The 20,087-nt window shown below is 39.3% G+C and overlaps 1 protein-coding gene across 2 annotated transcripts in view; it reads left to right on the top strand.

Annotated features, from left to right (window-relative positions):
* The window catches only part of PTPRN2 (protein tyrosine phosphatase receptor type N2), a 630,571-nt gene that overhangs the window by 527,680 nt on the left and 82,804 nt on the right, over positions 1–20,087 (top strand). For both annotated transcript variants that reach the window (XM_064385950.1, XM_064386029.1), the window contains one exon: positions 17,214–17,408. In XM_064385950.1, coding sequence (XP_064242020.1) covers positions 17,214–17,408 — 195 coding nt within the window. The remainder of the gene's footprint in view (positions 1–17,213; positions 17,409–20,087) is intronic.

Below are 20,087 nucleotides of genomic sequence, written 5' to 3'. Positions count from 1 at the left end.
CAGTACTGGATGAAAGTTGAAGCAGGCAAATTAAATTGCTGCAGTGCTCCTGATAAGCTGCCAAACCTGGTTATTCAGGTGTTGGGGTGAGGCAAGCAGCTGGCCCTCAAAGTGTTGAGGTAGAGAAACCCTACTGAAGGACTAAGTAACAGGAGGAAGGATAGATACACAATTGAAACTTCATTTATCTTTGAATCACTAAACAACCAAATTACAGGCTGGTTTAATTAGACAGTAGCTGAGGAGCTTTTCAAAATTAATGGAAATAGTGTGTCTTGTAAAATGTTACGTTTTATCCATAAAGGCGGACAGTTTTTGTGTCTCTCCCAAGCACATCTCCTGTCCTTTCAAAGCACACGTGTAATGATTAGATAAGTCAGCGTTAGCATTCAGGGATGACTAAAAAGAGGCTCTTGGTGCCTCTGCGGAGCCCCGCGCATGCGCGCACCTGCACCCCTGCTTTTAATTGTTGCTGCCATTGCTTTGATCTTCTTTGAAAAGCAAGTTTAGCATTCTGCAAGCCCACTCTCTGGTCCAGGAGATTAGGGCAGAAGCGTTTTAGGAATTTTCAGCAGACACTCTTTGATTTATTTCACAACACTGAGCAGATTTTCTTCATGCACTTTGAAGACTTCAGAACATAACCCAGAGAAAAACGGGCATTCAGGCATCAGGAGCAGGCAGCAAAGAGGGCCACTAAGTGCACATCTTACTTGTCACCGCTCCCATTAGCGAGCAATTTATTAATGTAATGAGTGTGTGTAGTGACTGCTACGATTTAGGGATGCTCTGTTTGATTCAGGGTGATGTATTTGTGAGTCCAGCTGAACCCTGGCTTTTGACCCCTGTGTGGGGAGCGCTGGGGTGTGCATGTTAAACCATCAGCATATTTTATACTTTGCACTGCAGAACTTTCCTATGAGCATGGACTTCTGCATCACTGATAATGCTCAGCAAAACCTTGCCCATAATGGAATTAAAAGGCAAAAGTTAAAATGCTCTGAAGCTGGCTTCAGCAAGCTTGCCTTTTAATATTTTATGTCAATAACATTCTTTTTAATTTTCCTTCATCTCAGCCAAAAGAACTTCCTTTGAAAAGTGAGGGGGAAGAGACCAAACAGTTTACAATGAAGTTCTTTCTTAAACTGCCTGAAGTACTCAAGGTTACATGCAGATGGATTACATCATCAGCTGTTTTAAAAACTTGTCCAATTAACTTGATTTGGCAGGCATATAATTGTAAATTATATGTTAAATTCTACATTATTACATGTATTGTATTATGTATAAATTATATATTCCTTTGTCAAATACAGTCTTATTAATTACATTATCCTGCTGTATTCAAAGCCCCTAAGAACTTCTCTGTGCCCTTACCAATTTGATCCTGCTGGTATTTTTTATTAGAGATGTTAAGAACACACTATTTGCAAAAATTACAATAAATATTTTGCTGCAAATATTTTAAAAGGCTCCAACTGAATGAATCTGCTGGAAACAAACTCTCTACTTAACCATCATGCATGGTTTGTGTGTTTAAATACAGATAACTCATTACCTCTAATATAACTTAATATTTTAAGCTCTAGACTGAATTTCAAAAGCAAATTTGTTATTATAAATTAGACCTTAATGTTATAGTAATACTGTATATCAACTCCTTAGAAACTGGAATTTTGTGGACTAATTGAAATGGGGGGAGGGGGAAAGGGAAATTTTGTTGTTCTTACTTATCAAGTTCTCAGTAATATTCCAATTAACATCACCCTTAGTACCAAGGAAAGCTGGTAAACTGGGGATAATTTGTACCATGAAGTATTACCTTCCACCTTTATAAAACTCCATTTTCAAGAACCCTCCTACACTCAAGTACAAAAGAGATCACTGAGGATGAGGTTATTCAGTACATGAGTATTTAGTAAACATTTCAGAAGGAATACATTTTGTAAGGATTTTGGATAGATGAAAATTTTGCCTTAAGGCAGAATGCTGTGAAGGGCTTGCTTGTGTTCTCTTCTGGGAAAACAAAGGGCATAATGCATTTTTAATCTTTTCTTTTCCTGTGTCCTTATTTAAAGAGGCAAAAAGAGATCATCTCATGACTATGTAAAGCTACAGAACAAGCTGTAATTGTTGTGATAAAGCATATATGGCGGGGTATATGAATTAGAAGAGTTGTTCTTGTCCAGTTAAGTCTGCCTATTGTGTATTATGTGAACAATTTTGTCTCTCTTTGATTGGCATTTTGTCTCAGAATAAATTCTCAGGAATCTGCAGATACTTTTATGTACAGTAGTTACATAAACCACTGTACTTTAAGGTGAGACAGTTTTCACAGTGTACAAAATATGTGTGACTACACAGAATTCACAGCAGTCACACATAGCAGTTCTGGGAGAGGAGAAGAAGAGGGGAGTGTTTCAAGGTGATTAGAAGAAGAGTTTGTCTTATGTTTAAACAGTTTCTTGAAGTCAGACAAGTCAAAGCAGAATGAAGCAAAACAGGATGTGTACAAATCTGGATTTAACTTTTGGTCAATTTTTTGTCTGATTAGTGTTCAGAGCTGTCCTCCATTCCTGTGGTGCAGTGGACTCTGCTTTTCATCAACCTTGCTTCCTGTGGTAGCCATAAAATTGAGTTAAATGGTAGCAGTATTCAAAATAGCATTCCAAAATACTGTATGAATTTATAAATCAGCAGAAAATTATCAAAATTGCTTGGTTAATAAATCAAGATACAAATAAATAGGGGTGTATTTGCTAACACAGCATTTAAAATCAACTTCAAAATAGTGCTCAATGAGAAATGCCCATCTTAAGGGCTGGAGCTTGATGGCAGAGTTTTCAGAGGGCACTTCTGGAAGTCTTTTTTTGAGCCTGTGGTGTGTCTCAAGGAGCAGGGCTCTCCTGTCACCTCCTGTCCCTGCTCTGCCCCTCTGCTCCAGCACACCCAGCCCGGCCGAGGGGCAGCCCTGGGGGAAGGCCATAGGAAAGGGACTTGCTGGGCTTGCTACTGATGGCTCTCCTGCAGCCTTTTCCTGTCTACATGAATAACTTCTGTGAATTACCCGGTGTTGGAGAAATGGACTAGCCCTTAAGTGGACTAGCTGCAGCAGTGGCAGTGCAGAAACACCTTGGAGTAAAATGTTCCTTACATTAGAACAAGCAGGTGACAAAAAGGGCTTTTTGCAGGTGTGGAATGAAAATGAGCATATATGCAAGTCCTGGAGTGCTTGGATGAGAAGGTGCCATGCAGGTCTACATTTTCATTAAAAAACTATCTTTTTTCAAGTAGTTGTCCATTTTTCTGCATAGGACTCTTTCAAAGTGGCAGAGAAAAGGTGATGGTGACCCTCTCCTGTTAGCCAACTTTGTTTATTTTTCAAAAGTACAATGTTTGAGCTTGGTGTTTAGTGAAACAAGGACAGATGTGCCCCAGGCATCCCACAGTATAATTTCTGTGTATCTAGGACGTAAGAAAATGCTAAGTAAAAATAGTAGGAGGCAAAATTAAGTTAGTGACTCATTTTAATTACTGGGAAATCCAGAGTCCTTACCCAAACAGGCATTTCTTAGAAAATGTGCTGGAGGTGCCCTGGACTTGCAGGCTGCATCTCGCCTGGTAAATTAAACCAGTAAATATTTTGAATGGTCCTGGCACCATTTCAGGTCATGCCACCCAACTTTCCCCAGTTTCTTAGCAGAGTAAGCACAAACAAAGAAAAATTCACTCAACAGACAGTTTTATTAATAATTTGGCTGTAGCCACCTTGTTTTAGAGGGTGAGAATTCCTTTTGCTTTATCTGCCCTGACTTCCTGTCCTGGACCACCAAGGATTGTATTCCCAAGGATCCAGCTCCTGAGCATTCTGCTCCTGCTTCTGAGCTCCTTTCACCCATCCCTGTGGTGCCACAGGCTGTTTGCCAGCTGAGCGTGGGCTGGTTCTGGATAAGTACAATGGATTGCCTCCCCCTGGTAAATTGATTATATCCCAGAGCCTGTATGTTATAAAGAAGCCAAAGATAACCACAGCCTTGCCTAATGGGCTGGAGAGTATTTGATTTGCAGTCCCAGGCCGTACATCATCTCAAGTGTCCCGATTTCTTTCTGGAATAACTATACTGTCTTCAATGGCTTTTTTTTTTCCCCCATGTAATGTAGAGGATAATCAGACCTGTCTTTCCTACACACTTCTACATTTTTCTGTTTTAGGATTTTCCTTTTTTCTTTTGCAGCATCTCTGTTATCACGTTTCAGATTTGACACATTCTTCTATTGTATGTTCTCTGAATGCTCAGCAGCTAACACTGCAATCTGGCTTGCTGATCCTTTCATTTTCCTCCAGAGTGCTGCACTAGAAGGAAAAAAAATACATTTTTTAAAGTTTTTAACTGGAAAGTTTTGGGGTTTTTTTTGCAGGATAAATCTTATACCACAGCCTCTGAAAGGGAGTAGAAATAATTTTGTGTAAATAAGGAACTGTGGTAGATTATGTTTGTCAGTTCTTGTAGGACCATGTTGGCTGAGAGCAGGAACAGGTTGCAGTTTATTCTCTGAAGTCTGTAAGATATAGAAAAGCATCCTTCCTACTGCTTTCTTCTTGGTACATCTGTTCCTCCTGCACACCAGTCTCACAGGGTGGGCAGGTGAAGGGAATGTTCTTTCCTTTCTCCTTCTCCACACGTGCAGGGAAGCTGTGCTGTGCCTGGGCAGAGCTGGGCTGCGTCCTGGCCAAACCACCAACATCCTACATCTAATGTCTCTGTCCCTCCTGCACTGTGTGTTTGTGCTTTGCCTTTGGGCTGACTGCAGCCACCTGAGGTTTTACCCTGGCAAGCCTTGGCTGCTTTGTAGGACAGATGAACAAAAGTCACTCTCAAATCCTCCACTTTCCTCTGCCTGTAGCCCTGTAGGGACTCTTGTAGGGATGTTGCCAAGTGGAATATTCAGAGTGGACTGATAGTTTTTCTTGTTCTATTGTGATATAAGCCATAAGACAAGTTTGGGTAGAGCAGGCTGGAGCTCTCCTAGGGCTGTGCTGCTTCAGTCTTCCTAAGGGCACAAGTGAGGGGTGTCATCCCAAACAGCCTCGTGAGTGTCTGTGACATGTGAGGACAAGGAGGTCCATGGAAGTCCTGTGTGTTGGGCTACAAGTCAGACATTGAGGATGTGATTTGTATTGGCTGGACAAGAGCCCCAATTTCTTTTCTCTCAACAGAGAAAAAGCTCCGGCTCCAGGGATGGGGGCCTTCTATCCAAGATTTTTTTTTTTTCTCTTGTAATTTTGTGCACAGCAGAGACCTAAATTCTTTCTAGTGGTTTAAAGAACTGTAAAAGACAATCAGTGATTTAATGCATGCCAGCAAGGCATGATAAAGGACTGAGACAGCTCACCTGACTTCTTTTTTCTGCGGTTTTTTTTTTTTTTTTTGCTGTGACTTGTTCTAAGCTCTAATAGCATCAGTGTTGCCTCTGTACTTTAATTCAGTTGGGGAATTCCTGCAGCTCTTCCCATTCCAGTTCAGGTTTGCAGTTTCAGTTTTCATCACTTGTATTCTTAGCAAACAACCAAACCAAGACTGAAGAAGGGAGACTGTAAAAGGATGTTCCTAAAAGTTAAATCCCTCAAAGAAACAGAATTAATTTGGAGGGTGAGAGACAATAGCTTTTGAATAGGAGAAAATCAAATTTAGTGGAATTGGCTTATCCAAAGGAGAAAATCCATGAGGTTTTCTCTAGCTTTGTTGATCAGTTTCTGTACTTCTTGCTAAAGACAAACGAGTGATGTTTTATTGATGGTTGTTTGGGATGACTGCATTCTGAACAAGCACAGGTTTTGACCAGGGCAATAGTTTTTTTTAATTTTAATCTTTCATGCAGATAAAACCCTGTTGAATTTCAGTGCAATTTTTATTTTTCTGTTTTCTTGTCTAGCTGACATATTTGCAGGCTTCTTGATGATTGCAGTTTTTTCCTTTTATACAGGGTGGCTGTTGTTTTGCAGAACCATGTTCTGGCAGCTGCTCAAGAGATCTCAGAAAGGGCTGATCTTGCTCTCCAAAGTGAGAACAGCTCAACATTATCCTGATAAAACTCACTTTTGATATTGGGATTACATGCTTAGCTTGGCTGATTAAAATCACTCTTTTTCCCCTCATCAAGTGTTGCCTGGCTTGGGGAGCCATGCAGTCCCTGCAGGTTGGAAGGCTTGTCCTTGGTCCCACTGGCAGCAGCAGAGGTTTGAAGCAGGCTGCACTAGAGCCCTAAGAACCTAAACCCTAAACAAAACCCATTTTTTGGTACTGCTGCTCTCAACACCCCCCTGGTCTTCAGAAGTGTATTGGGGAGAATATTCCTGTGTTGGAGACATACTGATCTTTCTCACTGCTATGAAAAGAACAAGGGAAAGATGAAAAGGTAAAATCTGCTGTGTTGGTGCCTTTCTGACAGCATGGGGAAAAGAAACTTGGATTTTACCTTTTTTAATCTTTCAACTGGAGTTCATTCTGGCTTTCTGGGAAAGAAAAATGCCTCGAATGGAGTGATTTGCTGGAAGAGGTTTTGCTGCAGTGGCTCACAGCACAAGGTGCCAGTGGCTAGCTATTTACATCAAATAGAAGGAGAAATGTGATGGAACTGAATATATTTTTGGAAGCAAAACAATGTACACATATAAATTTATCTTTTATAGAGAAATTATGTCATACATCTCCCTCTGTACTGTGTGGTAAAAATATGCATAATAACATGGGAATTTGAGCATGTAAATTCTGTGTATTGTGACCCCCAGAAACAAAATAAAGAACTGCAGCTCCTAGTTAACCTCACTGGAAAGCACTTGGATGTGAAGTTAAAACATACATAAGGGTTGCCTAGCAAGCTGTTCCAAATTTTACCTTCTTTTTGGAGGTCTGATTCAACTCAATTGCTCTGCAGGCATTGTTAACTAAGAATTCTGTTTGCTTCTTTGAGGGCTTTAGAAGTTAATTAAGTATAAATCAATGCTCAAGGCTTCTGTGAGTGCTGGTCACTCCATTGCCAAAGGGACAATGCAGAAATGGAGGGAGCAAGGAAAAGGTGACAAGAATGATTAAGGGCATGGAAAATTCATATGAAGAGAGATTGAAAAGACAGATGATTTCTTCTAAAACAGTAACAAGAAGTAGTATAGAAAAGAAAAAAATATATAAAATGAGAAACTGAAGAAAACGTGAAACTTTTATTCTGTCTTTGGCCACCAGGACAAAGATTTTCAGTATATTAAGTATGTAAAATGAAAGACTAATAGAAGAAAAGCTATCAGCAGAATACAACTGCAGCAAGCAACACTTTCTGCAGAAGGTTGTTGAAGTTGTTAGCAGGAATCTCAAAAACCAAAGGAGCCACATGAGAAAAAAAAATTCTGTGATAAAAGAGCTAATAATGTTTTAGCAGATACCTGCAGCTTCATGCCCCAGGTCTTAAAATAATCCAAATATGAGTGTGACCATTTAAGAAATGGACCTACTTAGAACTTGTCCTCCTGTGCTGCTCCCGTGGTGCATCTTACAGACAAACTGGTGCTTGGTGGAGAGGTCCAAGGGAGAGTAGTGACCCCTGTGCTTGCATGGGTTGGGAAAAGAAAATGCAGGAACCTCAGTAGTGGCCAGGGAAGTCCTTTTATTTGAATGAACACACCCATTAACCCCTTGCTGCTGCTGCAGGGTGTTTAGTGGAACTGGTGCCATGGGACAGGTCAGGGACAGTGGAGAGAGCTGCAGGTCTCTCCTGGTCAGGCACTCTCAGGGCACAGCCCTGATCCAGCTGAGAGCACAGCTGTACAGAGAGATGTGGGAGAGCCCAAGAAAAATTGTGCACTTTTGCTGCTGTTGCTGTCTTCTCCAAAATGTGAAGTCTCTCTGTATCTCTGACCATCAGTACCAAGTATTAAATCCCTGTTAATTTGTCCAGCATCTCCTATGACATCAATACAGTGAAAGTGTAGAAATATTGACCATTTTTTAATCCTTGAAGACTTTTGTGATGTGTAATAGAAAGAATGTCTGTACTCAGAGACATGAGGAAACTCATACATCCTATTTGTTCCCATAGTTTAACAGGGTTTCTCTGTATTACCTAAGATTTGTCTCTTAATAACCTACTCTGACTTAGTAGCAACTTTGTTCTTTATAGATCCTTTTTTAACACTTGTGCACTAAATTTGCATTTGGTCTTCCCAGCAGACTTGATGAGGGATTTAATTTTTTTTTTTTTTTCAGTGGAGAGTGGGTGAAAAGCAGTGAGTTTAGTTTTCAAATCAGGAGAGGGTAATGACTGGCAATTCTGGCTGTCATGATAGATGATGTTATAAAAAAACCTGTGTCACTGATGGCCATCTTTGGTAAATACTTCCTTTATCCTTGCATCACCTCTGGTGCATGTCTGCCTTTTGTGGAGAAAAAAAAGTATTTGGGGTTTTTAGAAGTTTTAGGATTTCTTTTCCCATTTCTCTGACTGCTTTTAGAAACTCTGTTACCATGAATGCAGTTACACAGATTTAGGGAGAAGCAATACTAGTCTTTGCAGTGGGGCAGAATAACACTTTTAGGTACAAACTAGTGGTTATTTTGTTTCTCTCCAGGCTGGAAGTGCTCACTGAGTCTTGCTGGCTGCTGAGAATTCTTCTTTCTAGCAGAAATGATCTTCCATTTTCAGTCCTGCAGGGCAATAAAATAGTGGACTACACAGCCTTAATGTATAGCTTTCCTGAGAAACTACAGCTGTCTTGGGACTGCGTTTTTTGCCTACTTTGAGCCCCAGGCAACTATAAATGCTGGCAGTGAAAAAGGAAACATTTGTGGCAGTTATCTTTAAGAGCACTGGCATCTGCTGGAAGCTGGTCAGGCTTTGGGTGGGTTAGACAAAGTCAAAATACATGATGGATTTACATGTGGTTCTGCATGGCCTTTCAGGTTAATTCAATTGTTGCTATGGTTTATTGGTAACCCATACTGTGCTGTGTGGCTCTCTCTGTACTAGTGGGGTTTTTTCTGTGCCAATTCATATTAAGGAGCAGCTGTGCCCTCATGAGCATGTATTAGAGTTAGTTAAGATGAACAAAACATGGCAAAGGTGAAGTTTGTTTTACGTGTTATTTTTTTTTATTTCTCTGGTTACTCCTTTAAGAAATCTTTCCTCTTGCAGCTTCACACTTGCCATATTCTCATATACTTGTAAAACATTATATCCAGGCACAGCTGAAATGTGGGAAATGCAGTTTAGAAACCAGCAGTGGTTGAAACCACTTTTTTTGTGACAGGTAGGTCAGTGTGATACCATCGCTTCCAGAATTGCAGTTGTCTGAACTGCAAGGCCAGTAAAACTCTGACATTGTCAGGAACAACCTGAGAAGAAAAATTGGGTGCTTTTACACCGGTAGATCTCAAGTGACTTCAGGTACACAGTTTGCAGATATAACCTATTCAAAACAGGCACTGATTTCCTTGGAGTCGTCCAGGTAGATCCTTTAAATTCTTAGGGAAGCCACCATGATGTCATCATGCAGGGAAGATACTCTTCCAAATCAGTCTAAAGAATCACAGCCTTTCTTTGTGTATCTCCTGTTTGTGAAGACCAGGGTGCTGGAGTCCTGTTTAGCCTGTTTTATAAAACTTTTACAAATAAAGGCTCTAAACTGTCCTACTCATGCAGTCCCACTCATTAGTCTTTTGCATTTTTGTGTAGGGAAACGTTCCCCAGCTGAGTAACCTAAACATGGTCTTCAAATTTCACTGACCCTCTGGAAAGCAGTATTATCCCCAAAGATACCTGTGCTTTCCTGGCATGGATTGCAGGGCAATACTATCAATATTTCAGAGAAATATCGTTAGACCTATGCTGTCCTGTCTTCCTTGGCAGTGTGAGCCATGTAGGAGGTATCTCCCTCCTTCAGGCGCTTCTGGACTATTCAGATTACTTCAGATCGTTGAGGAGAGGTTGCTGAAAGAATGAAAGTAAAGCTATTTTCTCAAGCTGTGTTGCATAGACAGGACCTTTGGTGCTGTGCAATTTTCATGTCTGCTGGACACCTGGAGATGTGTACAAGAGCATGATGGCTTTTCATTCAATTTGGTAGGATAAGACTGTGCACATGTTTGAATTTAAAGAAAGGGAATAAAACAAAGAAATCAAAGAAATTTTTTTTAAAAAGGAAAAGTCATTTTTTGTTTAAAGTTAGCCATGTTTACTTTGCCTTTCCTTTTCTTCATGGCCTTAACTTTTTTAGGGAAAGGGGAATCATAATGACATGAGTCATCACCAGGAAACACACACAATGCTAAAATAATTGAAATTTTAGGTTTCACAGGCCACAATCAAAATTGAGGTTTTGTTAGGAGAATGATTCTCAAGCCTGTATTTGGCTGTGATGTTTTCAAAAAGAAGCAGCATCCCTGGGTTTTCAATCATTTAAAAATCAAGCCAAGTAATGCCCCCGTCCCAAGGTTCGGAGTTATATTCAGATATACAAAATGTGGTACAAGAGGGCAGATAGTGAACTGAACTGGACACATGAAGGCTGCATTGACAGTCAAAGAAATTTATTTTGCTTTCTTCTTTTAGTCTTTCTTTTTTTTTGTTTCTGTTCCTCCCAAGATCTATCACATACAAGTCTAGATAAAAACGAATTGTCCAGAGTATGGATGTGTAATGATATGTTTGATGCTGTGTCTTTCAAAATATTACTCTCAATAATTTTTTCAACATATGCCTTTATCCCTTTCCTGAAGGGACACAGATATCAGATATAGTTGTCTTTTCTGAGCAGGATAGAAAATTTACATGCAAATATTCCACATATGTAAACAGCTCTTTTATTCCTGGAAAAAATGTATGTTAAAATTAAGCTAAAGCTTGAAAGTATGTTTCAATAACTCAAAAAATAAATGGTAATAAAGCTGTAATTATCCCCAAAGCTACAAATACAGTAAATAAGTTAAAGTTAAATTTATAACACCTGAAAGCTTATCAAGTATGCAAAAGCAAAACAAAGGCAGCCAAATGACTTTAGCTTCACCCTGTAGTAACACTAAGCAAATTTAGTTAGAGAATAATGATGTTTATAGTCCTAGATCCATTTGTTAAAAAAAGAGCTTATCTTATTTTTTCATTTTTTTAATCCCATTGTCTTATGACTGCATTCATTGTAGAGCAGTGAAATCCAGGCTGTACATGCAGACCTCAGCTCATCCTGAGAACAATACCTCCTGAAAAGGAGAATGAGACTTCTGTTGAATTAAATGTGCTAAAGCTGAGGGGGAAAAAAATAAAGCATTTTAAAGGTCTTATTCCTCCATACCTAGCATATAGATTACTTATATTCTTAATCTTCATTATACATTTTATTAAAAGGTGTAGTCTTGAATAATTTAGTATTAAGTGTCAGCATTTTAATTTAAAATATCTGCGAAATATGTTCGTTTCACATATAAAATTAACACAGTGTTCTTGTGATCATGCCTGCTTATTCAGATTTGTTTCTTGATTGATAGAATATTAGGCAGGTCAGGTTGGAAGGGCTTGGTGTACACTCAGCTATCACTTTTAATAAACAATAATTTCTTTGTTTAGTGTCTCTGCATTTTCTTAATAATTATCCATGGAAAGCTTTATCCTCTCTTATATTTTTGCTAATTCTAGAATAATTTTGCCGCACTTGTTTCTGGACTAACTCAAGTGGTTTCCATTTTAGTTTGCAAAACAAAAAATTCCTTAAAGTGTGGAAATGTTATTCCTATTTCCTGGACTTAATTTTTGGTTTTGTGCAAATTTTGGTATCAGTTACAAAATCTATTATTTTCATTAATGTATAGTAATGAAATTATGTTTCTTTTTCTAAATAAACTGAAAAGTTGACATTTCCCTCAGATCCCAGATCTGCTGTTAGTCAGATCTGAGGTGACAGTGGCTTGGAAAGAAGAGCAGTGTTTTAGATACGAAGCTATTTTCGTTTGCTTTGGACTGAACATTTATCATGCTCCTGGTACCAGCTAGAGGAGAATGATTCATGTGCCATCATCACAGGCTGGACTTGGAATACCTGAAGGTATTGCTTAGAGAACTTGCATTTAGTATTTGCCTCCTCTCTGGAGGCAGCTTTGAGGTGGAATGGCTCATGTTTAATGACTGCAGAGCTGAGGTGAAAGTTGGCCATGTCTTAACTGGGATTCTCCAGTCAGTTCTCAAATTCCACTTTTGCAAGTAAAGCAAGGGAAAAGATTCAATATTACCCATTAGCCTTTGTTACATCTTGTTTTAGTTCTATGGTTACCTGTACTCATAATCCTTACCAGGACATATACATATATTTCTCTCTAAAACCAAATGTTTCAGTAAACTGTGTAGCTTCAATGGATTTTCCAGTTTCCTTAAGTGGATTTTCCAGTAGATGGCAAATAAAAATTTCTCTGAGTTCTCTTTTGCTGCCTTGCCCTTCTGTGACACGAGTGGCTGCTGTGCATCACAAAGCCACGGGGCAGAAGTCACGGCTCCTGTCCCTGGCTGGTGACATGGCCTAACACTTCTGCTGGCAAGCAGGTCACATCTCCAAGCCAGCCTGGACAGATATCTGTGGGCTCCATTTCTGAACAGACTTGATGCCTCCTTGTTTGAGATGAGAGTTTCTTACCTCTTCAGGTTCAGAGACCTGCCTAACAAAACATGGTGGAAAGATTGGTTCTCAATTCTGTCCAGGAGGTGCAGCAAGTCTCTTCATGCCCTTCTTTAAATATGGATAAACTGTGTTTATGCTGCAGAGTGGTTCATTCCCAATTGACATGCAAGGATTCAAAAATCTGTTTGTACCTGAGGAAATAGTTGCCCTTCATGCTTCTCCCTGTCTCTGTGTGGACAGCCAAGTATTAGGAATATTTTAGAACCTCATTGTGAGGAGGACTGGGGGGTTTCCAAGAATACTGTTTATAGTTTGTTTAAGGTTATCAATTGTGTGTCAAATAAAAAGCTCACTGCAGATGATCATGGTGCAGTACTTTGAAGTCATTTAACTCAACATTATTTACAGAATATTTATCTTGGTTATGGCAGTTTTTGTCATGCAGCGATATTACTTCTCCATTATATACTGCATGTGACCGCCATATAAGTTTGATAATAAATGTTGGGAAATAAAAAACAGAGTAAGTGCCTCAGTATGATAGCAATTCCCATGCGATGGGAAATAATGTCATAAACTTCAAATTACCTTTTAAATAAATGTTTATGTCCAACCCATCCATTAGATCATAGCCTGAAGGTCAGGAGGATCGTTTCTTCATCTTTCACTGTATGCATTATGGTTGCTTTTTTAGGTGTAAATGATGCTTTTAAATGAAGAATGGCACTCGAACTATACACAAACAATGGCTAGACATTACTGAGTCTCAGCATGGCAGAAATAGCCTCAGCCACTCTGCTAAATATAGAAATGCAGCAGTAAATTGAATTCATTCTTAGAAAATATTTTTAATGGCTGAGACAATACAGAAATACAGTTTGTGTCATTCTCACAGTGTGAAGCTTTGTCATTTTAGTCAAGTTTGAATTCTAGTTGTGGTTTGGTAAATGGCTGATTTGCAAAATGCTTGTGAGAGTAAAGATTTTGGAGAGGAAGGCAGAGCATACCTGAGCACGCAGAGAAGTGCACAGGTGGCAGATATTGTATTTATGAGGGTCTGTACCTTCTGGGGCTTTGTGCATTTGTGAAGAGGTGCCAGCTCAGTAAGTGCCATGGGATGGTGTGAAACACCCCACACTGTGAGACCCTATTATTCCCAATGCCTTTTGTAGGAAGGGAATGCTGATGACCCATCTCAAGGCCAAATTCCTCATGAAGACATTTCCCTGCTTTGAGCTGGACATCCCTTGTCCATGTGTCCTGGAGGAGCCCATATGGCTCCCCAGAGCATCCTGTACATCAAAGTTTTACCTGGATGGTCTTGAACACGTTATCCCTGCAGTGCCAGGCTAGAAACCCAAGTGGGAGCTGGACTGGCTGGGCCAGCAGAGAGGTGGCTTTGGAGAAGCAGAAGCTGCAGCTGTGCTGGGGTGGCTGATGTGCGTGTGGGGATGGGGCAGGTTCCTCAGCCAGGGCTGGGCTGCCTGGCAGAGGGGGAAGGAAGAGCTGTCGAGGGCTGTCAGACTGATCTGGAAATAAATTCAACCCAAAAAGTTCTGTTTACAGGCAGGGGAAAACCCATTGTCATGGAGATTTAAAACTCCAATCAAGAAATTCAGGGGTGTTTTTCTTCAGTTATGATTTGACCTTCCTGTTTACATTAAACATTTTTACAGAGTGCAGTGACGTGGTTGCTTTGTTTGAGGTATTTGACAGTTACAGCAGTTCTGGGAATGATTGTTTTCGTTCTGTATATTTCAGGAAAGAAATATGTTAATATTTGAGATGAGGTACTTTTTTTTAAATATATTTAAATTTGTTGTGATTCTCAACTTCACCTTCTTCCACGAGGACCATGAACATATTAAACTTCATTTTAAAACAACATTTCTTAGTAACATATTAAATACTTCATGTCCAAAAAGATATTTTGGTTAGAAGTTAATCTGTTCCAGAATCAATTGTCTATAATATTGTTTCTTTTGTCATTATAATGTAAAAATGGTACATTAATTTCTTAGAGATCACTTGATCTCAATTCTTTTTTGTTAGTAGAGGTCTATAATCCTTTCCACAGCAACCACTTGTAAAAGCAGAGGATTATGACTTGAGGCAGGATATGAACAGCAGGAACAGATCAACTTAAAAACAAAGATCCTGTTTGAGTACAAATGCTATTGTTAGCACAGAGTTGGGGTGAGTCAAGTGGCAGGATGTCTATTAGAATATAATAAATTCATATCAATGCCACATGGCATGCTAGCCAGAAGACATATCCTTCTAGCAGTTTTGTGACAGACTTCTTTTTTTATACCTTTACTTATTATACTTTTGCTTAGTCCAATAAACCATTCCCTCTAGGAATGGCTGATGTCTAAACATCTGAGCAGCTTTTTGGTGTTTTTGTAGATTTGTTTTTCTGTCTAAAAAGCTTCCACTCTGTTATACTTTTTCCCAAAATCTGCTAAAAGCAGGGATTTGAAATTACACTACTGCAGGGTCATTCTGAGGTTAGTAATAGACATTGAGGACTATTGCTATCCTTTCTTATAAAGTGTGTGATCCTCCAGAGAAAAGGAGAAAAAGAGGATTTTTATTTGTTCCTACCTTTAAAAATAAGAGATACAATGACTTTTTTCCTTTATTAAAAAGTCTTGGGTTTAATACTGGTAGTTCAACTGACCTATCTAACAGCAATATATGTGACTCAATTCAACCTATTTTTGAAGTTTAATTTATTTTTCTAATATTTTTCATGTTAAAATTAGTAGGAAGCTACAAAGGTACCAACTGACAGAATATATACTACTCAAGTGTGGAAAACCCCTACTTTTGGTAAAAAATAGAAAACTTTTTCATAGCCTAGACAAAATCAATAAATATACAAAAATGCAGTGATGGAGTCAGGTAGCAGTTTCACTTGTGACAGTCTTCTGTACAGTTATTCCAACAGCTGACACCGCAGAGAATTGGAAATCTCTTCTTCCCAAGCTTCTGTTGACTGTATTTTTGTAATAGACAGTGAAACATAGTCCTGTTCATAAATGATACAAATTTAATCTCAATTTATCTTAATTTGTACATGCATGCATACATATATACGTCTATACATAGTGTATTAAATACCATCAAGTAGTAAAAGTTCACATAAGCATCTCTAATGGCATGTAAGACAGAAGTTTTGGTAGAAAAGAATGTTTGAAGGGGTCTTTAATCATTGTCTTGTGGTGACAGGAGGAGACTCAATACAGTGGTTTCAGGGAGTTTCTTTGAATGCTTGCTGCTGCATGGATTAGGATCCCCCTTCAGTGTCCTAGAGTTTGCAAGGTTAAGAAATGCCCCAAACATAGTCTTAAGTTATATTTTGAACTGTCTGAAAGGATTTTATTGCAGTTGATAAATAATGGTTTTCAGATCATCCTGCTGTTGGCATTTGGGCTGCAACTAAAATATCAATGAATAAGAAAACAGAAGCCATGGCATTCCAATGGTATGAATTTTTCAGCCTGTATTATTTTGTTAGCCTGAGGCAAAAGATTGAGCTCTTAGTACTCATCTGTGCAGAATGAGTAATCTGAGATAAATGTGTACCCACACTGTGTGTGCAATATGGTCACATCCTATAGACTTGCCACGCAGCCAAGGACCCCTCATGGACAATAGTCATGTTAAAAATGATCATTTTATTAAAATATCTGTGATCTCACCACCACAGTTGATTCTAACAGCATTACAACATGACAGTGTGACTGTGGGTCTGCTCATCCTGTAAGAACCAGAATTTTATACTATCAGGAGTTGGTTTTACCAGCAGGATTTCTGTTACCTGGCCAGAATTCTGTATATTTGCACAAATTCTATGCATGACAGCAACTGAAAATACGTATTCCCAGCGCTATCTATTTTGGTGTTTCAACATGACTTGCATTAGTGTGTGTGATAGCTGGAATTTTCTTTCTTCGCCAAAGCTGCTTAAACAATGCAATGACAGATTTCTGCTTTTATTCTTCGTTAATGTCATTCTTCATCCTCTCTGCCCCACATCAGGGAGGAAGTGTTGCGAGTTTGCTATTTTAATGAAGAGAAATGAGGCATCCATCAGCTAGGATTTACATTGGAGAGCACATCAATTCAGTTGCCGTGAGCTTGCTGAGTTTGCATATCCAGGGCCAAGCAGTGCTCTCAATTACTCCAGTGCAACCCCATTAACTTCAGGAGGTTGTGTGGTTCAAAAGTGGCTTTGCGGAATGTGGGGGAGGAAAACATATATATATCTGCTAGAGGAGTCAAGCTCCAAAATATGATTTTTGGTTATCTATATGGAGATGTGCGTGCAGTCATAATTGCACTTTTGAAAGGTTAGGGTAGTCATCGTGTAGTAATTTCATTGAGCATCCCTTTGTAGCTCTGCTTAACAGAACAGACAGCCGCCCAAAAATTACTGCAGTGAGGGGGAAAACACTTCCAGCCCTGGAAACATATTGCAAATCACATGTCTTTAGTAGACTCTATCCTGTAATTACTCTTAACTGTGGGTTGTCTCCTCCTCTCTCTCTCTCTCTAGGAGCTATGCCGGCAGCGCATGGCAGTGAAGAGCTCTGACCGCCCGGAGCCGCTGCACTCGTCCCGCATCAACAGCGTTTCCTCCCAGCTCAGCGATGGGCCCATCCCCAGCCCCTCGGCCCGCAGCAGCACCTCGTCCTGGTGTGAGGAGCCGGTCCAGTCCAACATGGACATCTCCACCGGTCACATGATCCTGGTAAGGCACTTCTGACTTCGTGGCACCAGCGGTTGTGACAGAATTTTAGGCACCTGCTCAGCTTTTTGGAAAGAGAGAGCTTTAAATGACAGGGAAGATGTGTTTTCACAGGTGGAAAATATTCCTGAGCTTCGCTGGTAATCTTAAGTTTGTATAATTACAACAGGCATTTTTATTTCCTTTTTTTTCATTATATCTTTATTTTTCTTCTCTTGGGAACACTCTTTTAACGTGAACATATGAATTGTTTGCATGCTTGCTTTTAAGAAAAAAAAGCCCTGTGGTGTCTTCTTGTCCTGTTCATTTATGTTTAGCTCAGCTTGGACAAGTGGAGAAAGCTGCCCAATTTCTGATCAGCTCACTGCTTTTTCTCATGTATCTCCAGTGTGTGGAGTTATCTGAGCTGAGAAGACAACAGAAGATTAGTGATATGGAGCAATTTATTTCTGTCACTCTTAGAAAAGGCATCTGAATTTTGAGCCTTTTTTGGTTTTGTCCTTGGATGAATTTCTTCCAAACTGGATTTCTCGTGTTTGTAATGATCCAAATATATTCTGTTGATGGAGTCTATGTTGGAAATCTTGGGTTACTTCCAAGCACAGCTTGAGACCAGTGTCAGTGTAGAAGATGGACACATGAAGAGTTTTTTGTGTGTAAGAGTCAGAGTCCGGTAGTTGGGGCTGGTGGAGCTTGTTTCTGTCCTGCTGGGAGAGCTGTAGAGTAATCCTCCAATTTTTGTGTCTTATTTTCAACTTTCTTTAAATATTTACTGTCTCTCTAGAGTGCATTGACATTAGCTAAGTAGAAGTTAGGTTGTGGTGAAGGACTTGACCAAAAGTTGTGTTATTTTGCTTGTATATTCTGTTTTTACCTAAAGTAAGCATCCTTTCTACTTCATAGTTTGCTATGTTTTTGCGAACTTCTCTCCGTCATGTCATACTTTTGGGTCATAATTTTTAAACTTCTTTCCTTTTCTGGACATATATTTGAAAGTACTATCTTCTGACGTATTTTTCAAGTTCTTACAAGCCAACCTCACATAATGGAGAAAGGAATGAAGGCAGGCAAAACCCAAAAACCTAATTTGACCTCAGCCAAGTTACTGACCTCCTTCAGCCTTGATTGAGTCAGCTACAAAACTGAGCAAAAGCAGGGCAGGATTTTAAACCAGATGCTGCCTCAGAGTTTATCATCTGAGTAAATACATCACTGCCATCCCCCTCCAAAAGTAATTAATTAATTATTATGTTAATATCGGGTGGACAAGTGCAGTTTGAAAGGGTTGTTTCCATGACAGAAAACCATTTGTTACAGTTTTGACTGTTCCACTATTGCCTAACCATAATTAAAATTCACTTGATTTCTTTTCATAGTTAAGTAAAATACTTGGGAGCTGGGGGGAAGGATTGGGAACCCCAAACATTTCCAGTTGTCCAATCTCAAAATAAATACAAATTCTGAGGCAAAAAAGATTCAAAAATATCTAGGCAATATATTTGTATGGAAATAAGAGCAAGATTTTCTATGTAGATGGAAATACTAATTTAACATCTGCAAACAGTTTCAACTACTTCAAATTGAGCAAAATCGTTTTCAGTGATATTATTGGGAAACATAAAAAATCATCTCAAAATCATGCTTAAAGGAAAGTTGCTTAGGGGTACCATTTATTTTGGCTCTGCAAATTTCTGCAAAATTGCAAGAAAGAATTGTCTTCATATGGCAGTAAATAAACTTTAAAAAAGAGATTGGTCAAGATCACTGTTATGGTGTTCAGTGTCCGTAATTCAGTCAATCCTGTTTAACCCTGGCTGAACTCATACATGTGTTAACTATCTAACAGCAGATGTGACATCTTAGATGGTGAGGGTTCAAAGAAGGGTAAAAAAATGCTGTAGGGTTTTGAGAGTGCGAGCCACACAGAGAGAGGAAAAACAGTTAATTTGTTAAGTCTAACCTGAGCAAACAAAAATCAGTGATTCAGGGGAGACTGCCTATGTGCTGTGACATACAGGATGGGGAAAAATTGTTCTTAATGGACTCAGATGATACAATTAGGAAGAAAATATGTGTTAGCATCAAAATATGCATTTAGCTTTGCTATCAGGGCAAGCCTAATAGGAGGGTCAGGCAGGCAGTGGGATGTTTACTTAAGGAAGCAGTTAAACCATAAATACAAGATGTGCCGAAGGCGAAGCTGGGTTAGGATTACATGGAAGGATCAGCACCCTCAGCTCCAGCACAGAAGCAGATGATTTGGCTTGATCAGAAATGCTCATGTTTTGTGTCACTGTGGGTCACAATGAAACCAGAGAGCTGACCCAGTTTATGTTCTGCTCAAAAATAAATGCACATCTCTGTAATACCTTATTTACCTGAATTTCTCTCCTTCTGGGGATGCTGTGGCTTGTTGGACCTCAGCAACAGAAACAGCTCACCAGAGGTGAACTCTCCCTCTCTTTGCCTTGCAGATACAAGTGGAGGAGAGTGAGGAGATACTTTGGAACTTTTATACCATTCAATAAAAGACATTTTTCAGTTCTTCTAATTTCCCTCTGCCGCAATCCTCTTCCTTTTAAATTTTGTAGATATTTCCTTTGAAAAATATCTCAGTGCCCAAAAAAGCCATGAGAAACACTAGCAAGGGGCCTAGTAAGAATGGCAAGTACCCTCTGCTTT

Source organism: Passer domesticus, chromosome 1, assembly GCF_036417665.1.
Source record: "Passer domesticus isolate bPasDom1 chromosome 1, bPasDom1.hap1, whole genome shotgun sequence".
NCBI classification, from domain to species: domain Eukaryota; kingdom Metazoa; phylum Chordata; class Aves; order Passeriformes; family Passeridae; genus Passer; species Passer domesticus.
This window is presented reverse-complemented; position numbering and strand designations above follow the sequence as displayed.